Raw genomic sequence first — 21883 nt, forward strand, 5'->3', positions numbered from 1 at the left:
AGAAAATCCTTTTGAATCGGGAAAAAAAATCGTTTTTGAATCGAGAATCGCGTTGAATCGAAAAAAATCGATTTATAATCGAATCGTGACCCCAAGAATCGATATTGAATCGAATCGTGGGACACCCAAAGATTCGCAGCCCTAGTATCCAACCAGATATAAGACAACCCCCCTTTTTGAAGACAAACATTTAGTGTGAGCGACGACATCTCTTTACGCCTAATATAAGACAACCCTTCTTTTAAAGGGGAATTGCACTTTTTAGGGAATTTCATTCACAATCTTTATGAAAGACAAGAAGATGTTTTTTTTGCAATCTAACATGTAAAAATTGGCTCATTCTAGGTGGCTAACAGTGCAGGCAATGGGAGCAATCAATTGTACCGTATTTTTCGGACTATAAGTCGCAGTTTTTTTCATAGTTTGGCCCGGGGGTGCGACTTATACTCAGGAGCGACTTATGTGTGGAATTATTAACACATTAACGTAAAATATCAAATAATATTATTTAGCTCATTCACATAAGAGACTAGACCAGACCTGGGCATTCTGCGGCCCGCGGGCCGCATCCGGCCCTTTGTGCGTCCCTGTCCGGCCCGCGTGAGGCCAATTATAAATTACAAAATAAATTTTAAAAAGTATCTATGTCGAGTGTGCAATACAACGGTGCTGCTTTTGTTTTGAAAATCGTTATTTGTCTTACTTCTGTGTGGACGTATGCGTGTGCGTGATTGTGAGTGAATGTGAACAGCTGCAATCATTAATTACAAAATAAAGTTGAAAAAACATCTATGTCGTGCGCGCAATACAACTGTGCTGCTTTTATTTTGAAAATTATTATTTATGGGCGTGTGTCAGTGTGTAACCTGCGAGTGAAGGTGCACATGCAGCGACAAGTGATGCACGGTTTACACCCGAGACGCTAAAAAGAGAAAAGTTGATGAGGAATGGCGTGTTTCCAACAAGACATGGACTGCCAAGCAACGTTCCCTCTAAGGTGCGCGCCTGCGCAATTGCGCACTGCTCAAGCGTCCGCTGCGCGCAGCAAATATATGCCCCGCACCAAATCAAATCCCATCTGAATTCTAAACAAAATAAACATATTTATTCTATGTAATTTTGCAATGCAACTTTGAGTGACAGTGACAACAAGCGGCCCTAACGGTGTTCGTCAACACCGTTCAATTGAACACCGTTCAATTATTGTAACGTCTATCCAGATGCTTCGAGGCCAGGAATTAGATCGATCACTTTATTGAGCAAAACTGTTTATATTCGGCCATAACCACACCAAAAACATAAGTAAAACACTTCTATCTCGAAAAACTAGTCATTTTCTGCCGTACAAACCAGGCCAAAACCAACTTGTCATCTGTCACCAACACGCATACCACTAAAGCACTGGTGCGTTTATGGCCACACTAAAAGTCGGACAACTCAAACATCACACAAAGTTACACTATGACTCCTCAGTCATACGTGTGCTTATTTTACTGTCATTTATTATTAATGTTAATTTATTTATATTAGTCATGGAATGCTGTTACATACACTATGTTGAAGTATTACTATTATTATTAATTATTATTATTATTATTATTATTATTATTATTATTATTTATCTTACGGTATATATCAAAAATAATATTGAGCAAAATTTAATTGAAATATTGTCGATGTGGCCCTCCAGCAGTGCTCGGGTTGCTCATGCGGCCCCCGGTAAAAATTAATTGCCCACCCCTGGACTAGACGTATAAGATTTCATGGGATTTAGCGATTAGGAGTGACAGATTGTTTGGTAAACGTATAGCATGTTCTATATGTTATAGTTATTTGAATGACTCTTACCATAATTTGTTACTGTCATGTCTGTGTTAATCATGTTTTTGTTTTGTTTGGTTTTTGGACTCTTTTTTTAGTTCCTGGTTTCACTTCCTTGTTTTGTTTGGTTTCCATGGTCACCCATTAGTTTTTCACCTGTCATGTCACGCACCTGTTTCACGTTTTGAGTCACGCACCTGTTGTTAATCATGTCTGTGTTATTTAAGTCCATTGTTTTTCTGTTGTTCGCCCTGGCGACCTTGCACTTTTTCATCCCTCCACTTCATGTCATGTCACAGTTCTTTGCCAAGTAAGTTTTGTTCATTTATGCCACAGTTAGTGTTTTGGTTTTATTGTTCATAGTTTCTGCCTTTGTGCAAGTTTTGTGTTTATACCCAAGTTTTGTATTTCCGCCTTTTGTTTCCATAGTCAAGTTTTTACCTCCGCTGTGAGCGCTTTTTGTTTATTCCTTTTTTTTAATTGTTAAAATTAAACATGTATTTAAATTCACGTCTTGCACGCGCCAATTTTCCGTTGCCTTCTGGGAGAACAAACCACGCCATAAACCCAGTCATGACAGTTACGTTAACATACCAGGCACGTTCTCAGTTGGTTATTTATGCCTCATATAACGTACACTTATTCAGCCTGTTGTTCACTAGTCTTTATTTATTTTAAATTGCCTTTCAAATGTCTATTCTTGGTGTTGGCTTTTATCAAATAAATTTCCCCCCAAAATGCGACTTATACTCCAGTACGACTTATATATGTTTTTTTCCTTCTTTATTATGCATTTTCAGCCGGTGCGACTTACACTCCGGAGCGACTTATACTCCGAAAAATACGGTACCTCTAAATCATTTTAAAAATGCATTCAAAAACCGCCAACAATACTTCATTTATATTCCGTAACTTGTATAACAACCTAGCTGTAGTGACATTATTATTTTAAGAGCTAACACAGAGGAACTCCTTTTCCAGCAAAGTAACACATCGGTATGCTACGGCAGAGGTCCCCAACCTTTTTTAGCACCAGGGACCGGTTTATTGTAGGCATTATTTTCATAGACCAGGCTGATATATATAGCAAATAAGTGCTTGAAAAATGAATACATGAAAACACTCACCGTAACATTCAGTTAGTAGGAGCCCCTGGCATTTTCCCTTTGCAAAAAAGCTCTCCATAGACTTGTTTTTTGCTCATTTTTGCTACTAGTAAGCTTTGTTTTGGCTTTAGTATCTGATGGGTTATAGGTGACACATCACATTCAAGGACAAGAGCATGGATATATAAGAAAGCTAGACATACTTGACATTAGTTCTAATAGATTTCTGTGGGTTACTATTTCCATTATAAAAGTTATGTAGTTGGAAGGATATTTGGAAAAATGCCAATAAGCCCTTTAGAAGCATTAAAGATAAGCTGACTCAATTTAAGATCTTGAATAGATTGTATTTTACATCTTCTCAGCTGTTCAAAATTAGTGTAGTAGATTGCAAGTTATGCATGAAGTGTCGGGCAGCCGAGGCAACTCTTGTTCATTTATTGTGGGAATGTCAGAAAATCAAAGAGTTATGGTTGAAAACAACAAAAGAAGCAATCACATTCCTTAATATAAACATTCCAATGACACTGCAAACTTGTATCCTTGGGGATCTCCATCAATTTAGTAACTTGTCATCAAAGAGTAAAAATGCATTTCTTTCAATATGCATAATAACAAAAAGGGTAATATTTTGAAAATGGATAGATGTTGATAGTCCAACACATACTGACTGGTACACGCAAGCTATGGAGATGATATCAGTAGAAAAAAACTGCATTTAGTTTAGTTAATAATGAGTCATATATTGGAATATGGGATCCATTATTAAAATTTGTTTTAACTATTAAATGAACCAAAATATGACTTATTATATCATTGTGGAAAATATTGGACACAGTGTGTTGTCAAGTTTATGAGATGCGATGCAAGTGTAAGGCACTGTGACACTATTGTTCATTTTTATTATTTTTATTCATGTCTGTAATGATAATGTTAATGAGGGATTTTTAATCACTGCTATGTTGAAATTGTTACTAATATTGATACTGTTGATAATATTAATGTTTGTTTCACTACTTTTAGATTGTTCTGTGTCATGTGTATGTCCTCTCAATTGCTCTGTTGTTTATTGCTATTCTGAATGTTGATGGGTCGGGTTTGGTTTTGGAATTGGATTGCATTATTATGGTATTGTTGTGTATTGTTTTGTTGGATTGATTAATAAATTCTTTTAAAAAATAAAAAAAATAAAAAAAATGATGTATTCATATTTTGTGCAACATTTCATATGTAGATACACTAATGTTAACTTTTTTGGTCCAATTTTCCATGCGTTAAATACATCCGTTGTTGCGAACTACTTAAGTAATAGGACGACGTGCAATAATAGCAGCACTTTAACTTACTAGGCCAAAGGAGATGTGTATTTACTTCCTTCAGCACAATTATTATATGCAACAATTTAGTACTTCTCCATCTGCCTTATGCACTTGAACTACTATGGTCACTTTGTTCCTGATTTACCCTGATCTTAGGTCATCAACCTAGCTAGATGGAACCTAGCTTTAGGCTACGATTTGGCACCTTTACATTTGATATGTTTATTAATGTGCATTGTCCCATGTGACAAAGATGTAACAAATATGGCAAATGGCGACTTCTTATCAGGAGTTTTATAATACATCTATGAACAAGCTTATTGGTGTGTCTGGTGGGACTGGCCAAAGTTTAGTAGGAAAAAATGTGGTCGGTTGTAAATTATTTAATGTTTCTGTGCGGCCCGGTAGCAAATGCGTCACGGCCCCGGACCGGTGGTTGGGGGACCACTGTGCTACGGTATTAGTCGTAAAAGCTCGCTACAGTAAGAGATAAGCTAGCTTCTACGTCAGCACCCGAATCGCGTTTGGGTTTATAATGCAAGACACAATGAGACAGGACACCAATCTGTACTGACTGAAAAACATGACAAATCATATTACAGTATCGGTAAAGTATTAGCCCACGTTTTATGTTTTGTTTGTACACAGCTAGCTCGACAGCGTATGTAGGTGTAATAACATGCATGACGTGTTGCATATATCATGAACAATATTATAATGACTCGCTGACGGGGACGTTTTTTCCAGTTTATTTTGGGTAAGCAAAGGGTCGAAAATAGCTATAGACATGCTACCAATTACCATTAGCGATTTTACCTGCCGATTTCAACATTTGGTAATGAACACTATAACAAATATGCACGTTACAATCAAACAGCTGATGTATAATAAGCACAATACTTACAATATAAAGACTTTGTAGGGCACAAAAAAAGAAAAGACTGGTAAATCAGAATCAGCTTTATTGGCCAAGTGATATCTGCCTATTACCTGCAGTGTTTCCCATAAACTGCCAAGATACCTGTGGCGGTGGGGTCGTGGCTATGGGCGTGGCTATGGGCGTGGTCACCATGACATCATCGAGTAATTTGCATAATTTACTACAATATGATTTTCTCTAAAAAGGCTAAAAAAATGTATACTTACTAATTAATAATAACAGTTTTGTTTTAAACGTCCATCCATCCATCCATCCATCCATTTTAAAATATAATTACAACACTTTATGTACATATTTATTTACAGATTTGAACAATACGTTATTCACTGAAATGTATTTATTAATTGTGGTTCTTACAAAAAATATATCTTATAAAAATACAAAAGCTAAAATGTCTCTTAAAGCTCTGCCCCGTTAATTAGTGCATACTAAATAATTTAACTTTAGCCCACTACTACAACCATATTATTTACCAGCAACATAAAGTGAAACAGAGGCAGAGGTGTCCTGCCACAGTCAGTAACAAATAAACAGAAAACAGTAGTGGTGGTAGATAGACACAAAGCTTCATCAAACATCTGATCCACTGAACAAAGAGCTCCAAAAATCTTGATCCTACACGTCTCTTTTGTAAAGTAAATCTGAACAGCCGATATGGGCATCTACATCAACTATATGATTTGCCTGAGAAGCTAGACAGGACAAAAAATAAAAAAATAAAAAATAAAAAAAAATATTTTTATTTTTTTTGTGGCGGCCTTAATTCTTTCATGGCGGGCCGCCACAAATAAATGAATGTGTGGGAAACACTGACCTGACACCTGACATGTTAGCTACTTCTCTTTGTTTATAATGTTTATAATGTCTATTTTCTATTTTCTGCTGGATCTACTCTCTATTTTATGCTGCTGCTGTCACATATACTGTAATATTGTACATGGTCATTGGTATATATTCTATATATGTTATAGACATAATATAATATATCTGTATATATAGTATACTGTACACATATGTATGTATTCGCATATATGTTAGATTTTTTATCGCTATATCAGTCTATTTTATACTTGCATTGTCCTTTCCATCCTTACACTTTCCATCATTGTAACTGAGCTACTGTGTTGAACAATTTCCCTTGTGGATTATTAAAGTTTGTTGAAGTCTAAGTTTAAGTCTAAGTATGTTTAACACATCTGGAATTTGATGTGGTAGACTGTGCTGTTTGTTCAATGCAAGAAACAAATGATTCAACATAATGGCAAAGACTACTCCTTGACTAAGGCAACACACCGTAATCTATATACAAATGTGAAAGTTACCCTCCCTATAGACAACCAATATTTTTTCGAACATTAGAGTAGAACAGTAAAACAAACTGCCCAACATGGCTTCCCAACTCGAACAATGGAACACTCACCTTTTCTGCACGGACTTCAATTTGGTGGTTGGATGTGGTGACAATGACATCTTCAGGGGAAAAGTCTCTGACATCCACTGTGAACTGGTACGAATCGCCGAGTGCTTTGATCTTCCCACTTCCACCTGCAAACGATGAGTAGGAGGATAGAATAGATTAGAATATCCATGTGTACATATTCTAGACACAAGTATGTGTACTGTATCAGACCTTTGATTGACAGGTAATCAGTCCAGGGTGTGTCCTGAAATAGGCTCCAGCTTGGATTAGTCGTAATGAAAGTTTCTAGCAGGAAGTGAATGGTGATGATTGTTTAATGGGGATTAATTGTGTTTGCAAGTCTAATGCTACCTGGTAGAATATCATTTGTTACACATCCTTCTCCCCATTGAGGCTGATTAATGCTCACCTCTCGGTCACCACTGCTGGCAAACAGGATTTCCCACTCCGTGAAGGGAGGTCAATGTGTCACAGCTCTGTGTTGTTTGTCCGGGAACACCATTTTCTTGTCGGTTTGAGTGGTCATTTGTATAATTACCTTCGCCCTACAAAATCTGTTTTACCTTTTATACTTATTTTACCACCATAGTGTCTGCTTTTTGTATAATAAATGATAGTAGAGATGGCCGATAAATGCTTTAAAATATAATATCGGAAATTATCGGTATCGTTTTTTTAATTATCGGTATCGTTTTTTGTTTTTTTTTGTTTTTTGTTTTTTTATTAAATCAACATAAAAAACACAAGATACACTATATGCGTTAAAATGTAATATCTGAAATTATCGGTATCGTTTTTTTTATTATTGGTATAGTTTTTTTTTTGTTTTTTTTTTGTTTTTTTTAAAATTAAATCAACATAAAAAACACAAGATACACTTACAATTAGTGCACCAACCCAAAAAACCTCCCTCCCCCATTTACACTCATTCACACAAAAGGGTTGTTTCTTTCTGTTATTAATATTCTGGTTCCTACATTATATATCAATATATATCAATACAGTCTGCAAGGGATACAGTCCGTAAGCACACATGATTGTGCGTGCTGCTGCTCCACTAATAGTACTAACCTTTAACAGTTAATTTTACTCATTTTCATTAATTAATAGTTTCTATTTAACTGTTTTTATATTGTTTTACCTTCTTTTTTATTCAAGAAAATGTTTTTCATTTACTTATCTTATTTTATTTTATTAATTTAAAAAAAAAGGACCTTATCTTCACCATACCTGGTTGTCCAAATTAGGCATAATAATGTGTTAATTCCACGACTGTATATATCTGTATCGGTTGATATCGGTATCGGTTCAGTGTTTCCCACACATTCATTTATTTGTGGCGGCCCGCCACGAAAGAATTAGGAGTGACAGATTGTTTGGTAAACGTATAGCATGTTGTATATGTTATAGTTATTTGAATGACCCTTACCATAATATGTTACGTTAACATACCAGGCACGTTCTCAGTTGGTTATTTATGCGTCATATAACGTACACTTATTCAGCCTGTTGTTCACTATTCTTTATTTATTTTAAATTGCCTTTCAAATATCTATTCTTGGTGTTGGCTTTTATCAAATAAATTTCCCCCAAAAAATGCGACTTATACTCCAGTGCGACTTATATATGTTTTTTTCCTTCTTTATTATACATTTTCGGCCGGTGCGACTTATACTCCGGAGCGACTTATACTCCGAAAAATACGGTAATATTGAACATCATGAAGTGCAGTTTTTTCCCCCAATTTGGAATAACTGGGTCAGGAGTATTATAGTTTTTTTCTGTTTTTGTTGCCATCATTGTCTAACGATGAAATTAATGTTTTTTATTTACAGTCCAACTTGTTAGAATAGGTGAAAACACCGAAGTTCCAGCCAGCAAACTGTATCATATAGTAGTTTGTTCAACTCATTTAGAATAGAATACAATAGAATAGAATAGAAAGTACTTTATTGATCCCTGGGGGAAATTCAGCACCACAGTTCGCTCACAATAGACAGTAATAATAATAAATAATATAATATATGTAATATATTATATATATAATACATAAATAATATAAATATATTCTACATACACTCTACATTTGAGTGCAGTCAAGGAACATATGCATTATACATTATAGTATTATACTATACCAGGGGTCACCAACCTTTTTGAAAGCAAGAGCTACTTCTTGGGTACTGATTAATGCGAAGGGCTACCAGTTTGATACACACTCAAATAAATTGCCAGAAATAGCCAATTTGCTCAATTTACCTTTAACTCTATGTTATTATTAATAATTAATGATATTTACACTTAATTGAATGGTTTAAAAGAGGAGAAAACACACAAAAAATGACAATTACATTTTGAAACATAGTTTATCTTCAATTTCGACTCTTTAAAATTCAAAATTCAACCGAAAAAAAAAGAAGAGAAAAACTAGCTAATTCGAATCTTTTTGAAAAAATTCAAAAAATAATTTATGGAACATCATTAGTAATTTATCCTGATTAAGATTAATTTTAGAATTTTGATGACATGTTTTAAATAGGTTAAAATCCAATCTGCACTTTGTTAGAATATATAACAAATTGGACCAAGCTATATTTCTAACAAAGACAAATCATTATTTCTTCTAGATTTTCCAGAACAAAAATTTTAAAAGAAATTCAAAATACTTTGAAATAAGATTTAAATTTGATTCTACAGATTTTCTAGATTTGCCAGAATAATTTTATTTTTTTATTTTTTTATTTTAATCATAATAAGTTTGAAGAAATATTTCACAAATATTCTTCGTCGAAAAAACAGAAACTAAAATGAAGAATTAAATTCAAATGTATTTATTATTCTTTACAATAAAAAATAAATTGACTTGAACATTGATTTAAATTGTCAGGAAAGAAGAGGAAGGAATTTAAAAGGTAAAAAGGTATATGTGTTTTAAAAATCCTAAAATCATTTTTAAGGTTGTATTTTTTCTCTAAAATTGTCTTTCTGAAAGTTATAAGAAGCAAAGTAAAAAAATTAATGAATTTATTTAAACAAGTGAAGACCAAGTCTTTAAAATATTTTCTTGGATTTTCAAATTCTATTTGAGTTTTGTCTCTCTTAGAATTAAAAATGTCGAGCAAAGCGAGACCAGCTTGCTAGTAAATAAATACAATTTAAAAAATAGGCAGCTCACTGGTAAGTGCTGCTATTTGAGCTATTTTTAGAACAGGCCAGCGGGCTACTCATCTGGTCCTTACGGGCTACCTGGTGCCCGCGGGCACCGCGTTGGTGACCCCTGTACTATACTATACTATTATACTATAGCTACCTGAGTTTGTCAAAATATCAAAAACACCTTAGTATTATACAGTGCAGTTATACAATACTGTAAATATTTCTGATAATGTACAAACACAATAAATGGCAATGTTCTTGGAAAGATTGATTCAGGTACAGCTCTTGTTTTAAATGCTGAAATATTGAGTGAAGATGTATTTATATAGTGCCAATCGCAACAGAAGGCGTAACCGAATCCCACATTCGTCAACACTTTGGCGACAGAGGCGATGAAACGCTTCCCCCGAGGAAAAAATCTATTAAAACTGTGTGTGTGTGTGTGTGTGTGTGTGTGTGTGTGTGTGTGTGTGTGTGTGTGTGTGTGTGTGTGTGTGTGTGTGTGTGTGTGTGTGTGTGTGTGTGTGTGTGTGTGTGTGTGTGTGTGTGTGTGTGTGTGTGTGTGTGTGTGTGTGTGTGTGTGTGTGTGTGTGTGTGTTCGAGGGAGCTTCTGCAGTGATGTTAAATAGATCAGAAAGAAGACAGAGGGATAGAACAAAATTCAGTGTTCCCCCTACATGTAAACCATCGTGGTGCAACACCACGGCAAGATTACTGCCGCCACACCTTCAAAATATATACAGTACAGGCCAAAGTTTGGACACACCTTCTCCTCATTCAATGCATTTTTTTTTATTTTAATGACTATTTACATTGTAAATTGTCCATGAAGGCATCAAAACTATGAATGAACACATGTGGAGGTGAAATAACTGAAAACATGTTTTATATTCAAGTTTCTTCAAAATAGCCACCCTTTGCTCTGATTACTGCTTTTGCACACTCTTGGCATTCTCTCAATGAGCTTCAAACACACCTTTGAAGTGAGAACCATTTCAGGTGACTACCTCTTGAAGCTCATCGAGAGAATGCCAAGAGTGTGCGAAAAAGTAATCAGAGCAAAGGGTGGCTATTTTGAAGAAACTAGAATATAAAACATGTTTTCAGTTATTTCACCTTTTTTCTTGTTAAGTACATAACTCCACATGTGTTCGTTCATAGTTGTGATGCCTTCAGTGACAATCTACAATGTAAATAGTCATGAAAATAAAGAAAACACATTGAATGAGAAGATTATTTACGTGCTATTGGTTATAATACGTTTGAAAAACAGCTCAAATACCATAAAAACGTTCCTCGTTGCTTTTAGCGGTGTAGCGTGCAAGGACGGGAGTGGAAGAAGTGTCAAAAGATGGCGCTAACTGTTTTAATGACATTCAGACTTTACGTCAATCAATAGCGGAGCAGCATCTCCTCATCCGTGGCTCACTAGTGCAACGTTATGTAAACCAGCTACACCAGTTCATGACATCACACGGACAAAGATAAGACCTTCTGGAGGAAAGTTCTATGGTCAGATGAAACAAAAATTGAGCTGTTTGGCCACAATACCCAGCAATATGTTTGAAGGAGAAAAGGTGAGGCCTTTAATCCCAGGAAGACCATGTCTACCGTCAAGCATGGTTGTGGTAGTATTATTCTCTGGGCCTGTTTTGCTGCCAATGGAACTGGTGCTTTACAGAGAGTAAATGGGATAATGAAAAAGGAGGATTACCTCCAAATTCTTCAGGACAAGCTAAAATCATCAGCCCGGAGGTTTGGTCTTGGGCGCAGTTGGGTGTTCCAACAGGACAATGACCCCAAACACACGTCAAAAGTGGTAAAGGAATAGCTAAATCAGGCTAGAATGAAGGTTTTAGAATGGCCTTCCCAAAGTCCTGACTTAAACGTGTGGACAATGCTGAAGAAACAAGTCCATGTCAGAAAACCAACAAATTTAGCTGAACTGCACCAATTTTGTCAAAAGGAGTGGTCAAAAATTCAAGCAGAAGCTTGTGGATGGCTACCAAAAGTGCCTTATTGCAGTGAAACTTGCCAAGGGACATGTAAGCAAATATTAACATTGCTGTATGTATACTTTTGACCCAGCACATTTGGTCACATTTTCAGTAGACCCATAATAAATGCATAAAAGAACCAAACTTCATGAATGTTTTTTGTGACCAACAAGTATGTGCTCCAATCACTCTATCACAAAAAAATAAGAGTTGTAGAAATGATTCGAAACTCAAGACAGCCATGACATTACCGTATTTTTCGGAGTATAAATCGCTCCGGAGTATAATAATAATACCTCGGATTTATATAGCGCTTTTCTAAGTACCCAAAGTCGCTTTACATGTTAAAAACCCATCATTCATTTACACCTGGTGGTGGTAAGCTACTTTCGTAGCCACAGCTGCCCTGGGGTAGACTGACGCACCGGCCGAAAATGCAAAATAAAGAAGGAAAAAAACATATATAAGTCGCACTGGAGTATAAATCGCATTTTTTTGGGAAATTTATTTGATAAAATCCAACACCAAGAATAGACATTTGAAAGGCAATTTAAAATAAATAAAGAATAGTGAACAACAGGCTGAATAAGTGTACGTTATATGAGGCAGAAATAACCAACTGAGAATGTGCCTGGTATGTTAACGTATCATATTATGGTAAGAATCATTCAAATAACTATAACATATACAAACCCCGTTTCCATATGAGTTGGGAAATTGTGTTAGATGTAAATATAAACAGAATACAATGATTTGCAAATCCTTTTCAACCCATATTCAGTTGAATGCGCTACAAAGACAACATATTTGATGTTCAAACTCATAAACTTTTTTTTTTTTTTTGCAAATAATAATTAACTTAGAATTTCATGGCTGCAACACGTGCCAAAGTAGTTGGGAAAGGGCATGTTCACCACTGTGTTACATGGCCTTTCCTTTTAACAACACTCAGTAAAGGTTTGGGAACTGAGGAGACACATTTTTGAAGCTTCTCAGGTGGAATTCTTTCCCATTCTTGCTTGATGTACAGCTTAAGTTGTTCAACAGTCCGGGGGTCTCCCTTGTGCTATTTTAGGCTTCATAATGCGCCACACATTTTCAATGGGAGACAGGTCTGGACTACAGGCAGGCCAGTCTAGTACCCGCACTCTTTTACTATGAAGCCACGTTGATGTAACACGTGGCTTGGCATTGTCTTGCTGAAATAAGCAGGGGCGTCCATGCTAACGTTGCTTGGATGGCAACTTATGTTGCTCCAAAACCTGTATGTACCTGATTAATGGTGCCTTCACAGATGTGTAAGTTACCCATGTCTTGGGCACTAATACACCCCCATACCATCACAGATGCTGGCTTTTCAACTTTGCGCCTATAACAATCCGGATGGTTCTTTTCCTCTTTGGTCCGGAGGACACGACGTCCACAGTTTCCAAAAACAATTTGAAATGTGGACTCGTCAGACCACAGAACACTTTTCCACTTTGTATCAGTCCATCTTAGATGAGCTCAGGCCCAGCGAAGCCGACGGCGTTTCTGGGTGTTGTTGATAAACGGTTTTCGCCTTGCATAGGAGAGTTTTAACTTGCACTTACAGATGTAGCGACCAACTGTAGTTACTGACAGTGGGTTTCTGAAGTGTTCCTGAGCCCATGTGGTGATATCCTTTACACACTGATGTCGCTTGTTGATGCAGTACAGCCTGAGGGATGGAAGGTCACGGGCTTAGCTGCTTACGTGCAGTGATTTCTCCGGATTCTCTGAACCCTTTGATGATATTACGGAGCGTAGATGGTGAAATCCCTAAATTCCTTGCAATAGCTGGTTGAGAAAGGTTTTTCTTAAACTGTTCAACAATTTGCTCACGCATTTGTTGACAAAGTGGTGACCCTCGCCCCATCCGTGTTTGTGAATGACTGAGCATTTCATGGAATCTACTTTTATACCCAATCATGGCACCCACCTGTTCCCAATTTGCCTGTTCACCTGTGGGATGTTCCAAATAAGTGTTTGATGAGCATTCCTCAACTTTATCAGTATTTATTGCCACCTTTCCCAACTTCTTTGTCACGTGTTGCTGGCATCAAATTCTAAAGTTAATGATTATTTGCAACAAAAAAAAAGTTTATCAGTTTGAACATCAAATATGTTGTCTTTGTAGCATATTCAACTGAATATGGCTTGAAAATGATTTGCAAATCATTGTATTCCGTTTATATTTACATCTAACACAATTTCCCAACTCATATGGAAACGGGGTTTGTAGAACATGCTATACGTTTACCAAACAATCTGTCACTCCTAATCGCTAAATCCCATGAAATCTTATACGTCTAGTCTCTTACGTGAATGAGCTAAATAATATTATTTGATATTTTACGGTAATGTGTTATTAATTTCACACATACGTCGCTCCTGAGTATAAGTCGCACCCCCCGGCCAAACTATGAAAAAAAACTGCGACTTATAGTCCGAAAAATACGGTTATGTTCTTTACAAGTGCATGTCAACTTTTGACCACGACTGTATTTGACATGATGATCATGTGACAGTGACAGCTGTGAATGTGACCTCAGTGAACAACCATACAGTGCGTGGAAACACTGAGCTCACACACAGACGCCAACTATATCAGATTGGACATAACGTATGCTGGTTTGCCATGTTACATCATTTGGTGTGTGTGTGTGCGTGCGTGCGTGTGTGTGTGTGTGTGTGTGTGTGTGTGTGTGTTTGTACATAAGTAGCCAGGCAACCATCTGTTCATGCCTTATGCAAGCGTCATTTAGATACTCGGTGTGTGAAGTCACACTGCTGGAAGGTTGGCCAGCATTCTCCGGTTCTTGTGTGCGCGTCTATCGTCGCGCAGCCTGACAACTCCTGTGCACCGTCTATCTATGGGATACCAATCATGTTTCCCAAAACAATGGTGGTATGTCCCTGACACAGGGTGCACACACATTCCTGAGCGCGTTTGAAGGTCAGATGTCACTCTCTGTAAACATAGCGCACACACACGATTACATGCAGTGCATCCGGAAAGTATTCACAGCGCTTCACTTTTTCCACATTTTAGTTTAGTTTAGGGTTTATCTGAAGGGACAATGCACAGAAACATTACGCTCAAAGACAGATATGTTCTGTACCAGATTATAGCTAAATAGCTCATTTACAGCTGCAGTCCCTGGCTACCTAAATTAAAGGGGTACAAAAATCATGCAATAAAATTATGACAATAAAATCATACTATAGCATGTAATCAAATTGAGAAAAGTCATAAAATGCCCTTTCATGGACACATTTTGTTACGTTACAGCTAGGGATGTCCGATAATGGCTTTTTGGCGATATCCGATATTCCGATATTGTCCAACTCTTAATTACCAATACCGATATCAACCGATACCAATATATACAGTCCTGGAATTAACACATTATTATGCCTGATTTGGACAACCAGGTATGGTGAAGATTAGAGATGTCCAATAACATCGGCCTGCCGATATTATCGGCCGATAAATGCTTAAAAATGTAATATTGGAAATTATCGGTATCGTTTTTTTTTATTATCGGTATCATTTTTATTTATTTTATATAAATATTTTTTTTATTAAATCAACATTAAAAGCACAAGATACACTTACAATTAGTGCACCAACCCAAAAAACCTCCCTCCCCCATTTACACTCATTCACACAAAAGGGTTGTTTTTTTCTGTTATTAATATTCTGGTTCCTACATTATATATCAATATATATCAATACAGTCTGCAAGGGATACAGTCCGTAAGCACACATGATTGTGCGTGCTGCTGGTCCACTAATAGTACTAACCTTTAACAGCTAATTTTACTCATTTTCATTAATTACTAGTTTCTATGTAGCTGTTTTTATATTGTTTTACTTTCTTTTTTATTCAAGAATATGTTTTTAATTTATTTATCTTATTTTATTTTATTATTTTTTTTAAAAAAAGTACCTTATCTTCACCATACCTGGTTGTCCAAATTAGGCATAATAATGTGTTAATTCCACGACTGTATATATCGGTATCGCTTGATATCGGTATCGGTTGATATCAGTACTGGTAATTAAAGAGTTGGACAATATCGGAATATCGGATATCGGCAAAAAGCCATTATCGGACATCCCTAGTGAAGATAAGGTCCTTTTAAAAAAAAAATAATAATAAAATAAGATAAATAAATGTAAAACATTTTCTTGAAAAAAAAAGAAAGTAAAACAATATAAAAACAGTTACATATAAACTAGTAATTAATGACAATGAGTAAAATTAACTGTTAAAGGTTAGTACTATTAGTGGACCAGCAGCACGCACAATCATGTGTGCTTACGGACTGTATCCCTTGCAGACTGTATTGATATATATTGATATATAATGTAGGAACCAGAATATTAATAACAGAAAGAAACAACCCTTTTGTGTGAATGAGTGTGAATGGAGGAGGGAGGTTTTTTGGGTTGGTGCACTAATTGTAAGTGTATCTTGTGTTTTTTAGGTTGATTTAATAAAAAAAACAAAAAACAACAACAACAAAAACGATACCGATAATAAAAAAACCGATACCGATAATTTCCGATATTACATTTTAACGCATTTATCGGCCGATAATATCGGACATCTCTAAAATGTACAATTCAAATCGTACATTTTTAACTCACTTTTAATTTATCCTACAACGTTGTTCCCCTCTCCAACAGCGCCCACTGCAAATCTGCAGTACGATATTTAAAGAAAAAACCTTTAGATTTTAAGACCAGTCTCCAAAAAGCTGTTGCGGACATGCCCTCTAATGAAATTGTATTACTTGTTAAGAACTATTCTGAGTAGGGATGTCCGATAATATCGGACTGCCGATATTATCGGCCGATAAATGCTTTAAAATGTAATATCGGAAATTATCGGTATCTGTTTCAAAATTATCGGCATCGGTTTCAAAAAGTAAAATTTATGTCTTTTTAAAACGCCGCTGTGTACACGGATGTAGGAAGAAGTACAGAGCGCCAATAAACCTTGAAGGCACTGCCTTTGCGTGACGGCCAAGTCACATAATATCTACGGCTTTTGACACACCCACAAGTGAATGCATGCATACTTGATCAACAGCCATACAGGTCACACTGAGGGTGACCGTATAAACAAGTTTAACACTGTTACAAATATGCGCCACACTGTGAACGCACGCCAAACAAGAATGACAAACACATTTCGGGAGAACATCCGCACCGTAACACAACATAAACACAACAGAACAAATACCCAGAACCCCTTGCAGCACTAAATCTTCCGGGACGCTACAATATATACCCCCCTATACCCCCTACCGCCCACCACCTCAACCCGGCCCCCGTAACCCCACCCACCTCAACCTCCTCATGCTCTCTCAGGGAGAGCATGTCCCAAATTCCAAGCTGCTGTTTTGAGGCATGTAAAAAAAAATAATGCACTTTGTGACTTCAATAATAAATATGGCAGTGCCATGTTGGCATTTTTTTCCATAACTTGAGTTGATTTATTTTGGAAAACCTTGTTACATTGTTTAATGCATCCAGCGGGGCATCACAACAAAATTAGGCATAATAATGTGTTAATTCCACGACTGTATATATCGGTATCGGTTGATATCGGAATCGGTAATTAAGAGTTGGACAATATCGGAATATCGGATATCGGCAAAAAAGCCATTATCGGACATCTCTACTTATTAGTAACCCTAACCCTTATATTTCCCCTACTGTCCAAATAACTCTAAATTAAGTCTTTGTTACTTTAATAAGCAACTAATTAATGGTGAATATGTTCCCTATATTAAAGTGTTACCATGTGTTAATATTTTAGGTTGTCTGGAACAGACTAATTGGATTTGCATGCTTTATTTAATGGGGAAAACTGTTTTCGGTTTTTGTACGATTCGGTCTTTGTCGGACTAAAAGCATTCCAGAGAAAACCACACTGTGAGACTCCTTGTAGAGCAGACCTGGGCAAATTAAGGCCCGTTGAGCTTTTCAATCTGGCCCGCCAGATATTCCCAAATAATTTTTTGGGGATCTTTAAGATTTAAACTGTAGCCGCCATGTGTATGATGTGCAGTGATGTTTTCAAATGACCGTATTTTTCGGACCATAAGTTGCAGTTTTTTTCATAGTTTGGCCGGGGGTGCGACTTATACTCAGGAGCGACTTATGTGTGAAATTATTAACACATTACCGTAAAATATCAAATAATATTATTTAGCTCATTCACGTAAGAGACTAGACCAGTGGTTCTTAACCTGGGTTCGATCGAACCCCAGGGGTTCGGCGGAGGTCAAGACACACCCGACTCATCGTGTAAATAAAAACTTCTCCCTACCGGCGTATTACGGATACGGCAACAGCAGAAGTCAGACTGATTTGCAGGTGTGTAATTTGTTGTGAGTTTATGCACTGTGTTGGTTTTGTTCTTTGAACAAGGTGATGTTCATTCACGGTTCATTTTGTGCACCAGTAAAAAAACATGGTAACACTTTAGTATGAGGAACATATTCACCATTAATTAGTTACTTATTAACATGCAAATTAGTAACATATTGGCGCTGAACTAGTCATTATTAAGTACTTATTAATGCCTTTAGTGCATAGCCTTATTATAACACTAACACTAACCCTCTAACCCTAACCAAATAACTTTAAATTAAGTCTTTGTTACTTAGAATATGTTCCCCATACTAAAGTGTTACCAAAAACATATAACTTTGTCTTGAATTTGAAAAAATACAACATTTTATTTTTCATTAAAGAAGGGTTCGGTGAATGCGCATATGAAACTGGTGGGGTTCGGTACCTCCAACAAGGTTAAGAACCACTGGACTAGACGTATAAGATTTCACTGGATTTAGCGATTAGGAGTGACAGATTGTTTGGTAAACGTATAGCATGTTCTATATGTTATAGTTATTTGAATGACCCTTACCATAATATGTTACGTTAACATACCAGGCACGTTCTCAGTTGGTTATTTATGCCTCATATAACGTACACTTATTCAGCCTGTTGTTCACTATTCTTTATTTATTTTAAATTACCTTTCAAATGTCTATTCTTGGTGTTGGGTTTTATCAAATAAATTTCCCACAAAAATGCGACTTATACTCCAGTGCGACTTATATATGTTTTTTTCCTTCTTTATTATGCATTTTCGGCCGGTGCGACTTATACTACGAAAAATACGGTACACAAAGTATTTCAATGGTTGGAATCTGCGCTTTTGCATGATATTCTAGTTACTATGGCAATCTAAGGCCCTGTTTACACTAAGCCGGATAAGGTTATCCAGGGTAAATCACACCTAACCTTGTCCGTGTCCACACACCATTGTCCTTTAATGTGTGCAGCAAGCTGTTGGAGATCTTTTATCAGTCTGTTGTGGCCAGTGCCCTGTACTTTGCAGTGGTTTGTTGGGGGAGCAGCACCAGCAAAAGGGACTTAAACCGGATTGACAAACTGATCCGGAAAGCCGGCCAAACTATTGTCACGCAGTTGGTGGAGTTTGTGCCAGTGAGAGACAGGAGGACACTGGACAAACTGCTCGCCATCATGGACAATCCTGCCCACCCACTCCACCAGACAATTGAGGGACAGCGGAGTTCATACTCCAACTGGCTCATTCAGCTTCGTCCCCACAGTGTTCGATTCAAGAACTCCTTCATTCCGCACTCCATCCAGCTGTATAATCACTCGCCATACCATAATATGCTGTATGTCGATCGAGAGGGGGTGTGACGTTCATATGTTGTCAATATTCAGTATTTTATCATGCATAGTTAAAGGCCTATTGAAACCCACTACTACCGACCACGCAGTCTGATAGTTTATATATCAATGATGAAATCTTAACATTGCAACACATGCTAATACGGCCGGGTTAGATTACTAAAGTGCAATTTTAAATTTCCCCCTAAATATCCTGCTGAAAACGTCTCGGTATGATGACGTCTGCGCGTGACGTCACGGATTGTAGCGGACATTTTGGGACAGCATTGTGGCCAGCTATTAAGTCGTCTGTTTTCATCGCAAAATTCCACAGTTTTCTGGACATCTGTGTTGGTGAATCTGTTGCAATTTGTTTAATGAACAATGGAGACAGCAAAGAAGAAAGCTGTAGGTGGGAAGCGGTGTATTAGCGGCCGGCTGCAGCAACACAAACACGTAGCCGGTGTTTTATTGTTTACATTCCCGAAGATGACAGTCAAGCTTTACCATTGGCCTGTGGAGAACTGGGACAACAGAGACTCTTACCAGGAGGACTTTGAGTTGGATACGCGCTACCGTGAGTACGCAGCTGCGGCTTCCAAACATTTGATCGCTTGCCCGTACGTGCGTGCCGCTATGTGCATGTCACGTACGTAACTTTGGGGACTTTGGGGAAATATATGTGCTGTATGAACTTTGCGGAGGTGAACGGTACTTTGGGCTGTGGGATTGAGTGTGTTGTGCGGGTGTTTGTTTTGTATTGGCGGGTTATATGGACGGGAGGGGGGAGGTGTTTGTTATGCGGGATTAATTTGTAGCATATTAAATATAAGCCTGGTTGTGTTGTGGCTAATAGAGTATATATATGTCTTGTGTTTATTTACTGTTTTAGTCATTCCCAGCTGAATATCAGGTCCCACCCGCCTCTCACAGCATCTTCCCTATCTGATTCGCTTCCACTGCCCTCTAGTCCTTCACTCTCACTTTCCTCATCCACGAATCTTTCATCCTCGCTCAAATTAATGGGGAAATCGTCGCTTTTTCGGTCCGAATCGCTCTCGCTGCTGGTGGCCATGATTGTAAACAATGTGCAGATGTGAGGAGCTCCACAACCTGTGACGTCACGCTACTTCCGGCACAGGCAAGGCTTTTCTTATCAGCGACCAAAAGTTGCGAACTTTATCGTCGACGTTCTCTACTAAATCCTTTCAGCAAAAATATGGCAATATCGCGAAATGATCAAGTATGACACATAGAATGGACCTGCTATCCCCGTTTAAATGAGAAAATCTCATTTCAGTAGGCCTTTAATATTGTAAATTCCACATTATTTTCATGTACATTCTGGGTGTCTCATTCAGTAAAAAAAAAAATTAAATTCCATTCTGTTTTTTAAGGCGGTCTGTCATAACGTTTTTAGCATTCAGACATTATTGGGAGGTTTTGTATTAGTGTTCCTAAAAATAGATACAGTATACCAGCCCCCCCCCAGACACATTTTGTTCTCTAAATTTGGCCCGCCAAGGCCAAATAATTGCCCAGGCCTGTTGTAGAGCCTCCATCACTCAATACAAATGGCTGAAGTAGCAGCGCTCCACTTACTGGAAAAGCCCAAGGCGTCTCCCCCGGGCCTCATGAAGGAGCCAAAGTCCTCCGCAAACATCCCGTGACTTTTCTCCATGTACGGATTACTGGTGGAAGATGATGACGTCTGGTGGAAACTCCGCTCCGATCGATAGGCAGAAGAGTTGGTCACACTCATGGATGGCGGATGTTGCTGGGTGAGGCAGCGTGAAGGGACCACGAGGCGAAAGGGACTTCTTGCTCCAGTAAAGTTTCAGTAGCTTTAAATATATAACAACACACTTAATTTTGTATTCTAGGCAGTCATTACCTATTTGTGTTGGATGAGGTCAATAAGCCGCACTTGATGTCCTCTTATATTCTCAGTGCTGAGCGGTCACGCCCCCATGTGCCTTATAAGCAGTGTTGAACCCTCGCATGGATGGGAGGTGTGCACGTGTGTGCCAGCTCATCGGGAAAGGCTGATAATAGTCTATTTTTATCACAGTGGCCAGACGTTTTCCAACCAGAGCAGAGACTGTGTGTGTGTGTGTGTGTGTGTGTGTGTGTGTGTGTGTGTGTGTGTGTGTGTGTGTGTGTGTGTGTGTGTGTGTGTGTGTGTGTGTGTGTGTGTGTGTGTGTGTGTGTGTGTGTGTGTGTGTGTGTGTGTGTGTGTGTGTGTGTGTGTGTGTGTGTGTGTGTGTGTGTGTGTGTGTGCACGGAGACTGGAACGTCGACAGTTGCCATTCCTGCCTCCCCATCCCTGAAATAGACTTCTTCTCTTTATTGGTTACGACTGCTTCATCCCCCGATT

General features: G+C 37.6%; 1 protein-coding gene across 1 annotated transcript in view; it reads right to left on the minus strand.

The window, feature by feature from the left end:
- hspb7 (heat shock protein family, member 7 (cardiovascular)) overlaps positions 1 to 21452 on the minus strand; it is a 22729-nt gene extending 1277 nt beyond the window's left edge. Inside the window, exons 1-2 of the mRNA XM_062054533.1 lie at positions 21109 to 21452; positions 6607 to 6731 (exon numbers count right to left, since the gene is read on the minus strand). Coding sequence (XP_061910517.1) covers positions 6607 to 6731; positions 21109 to 21268 — 285 coding nt within the window. The 5' untranslated portion in view covers positions 21269 to 21452. The remainder of the gene's footprint in view (positions 1 to 6606; positions 6732 to 21108) is intronic.
- Between the last annotated feature and the right edge of the window lie 431 nt (positions 21453 to 21883).

This window comes from Entelurus aequoreus, linkage group LG07, assembly GCF_033978785.1.
Source record: "Entelurus aequoreus isolate RoL-2023_Sb linkage group LG07, RoL_Eaeq_v1.1, whole genome shotgun sequence".
Lineage (NCBI taxonomy): Eukaryota > Metazoa > Chordata > Actinopteri > Syngnathiformes > Syngnathidae > Entelurus > Entelurus aequoreus.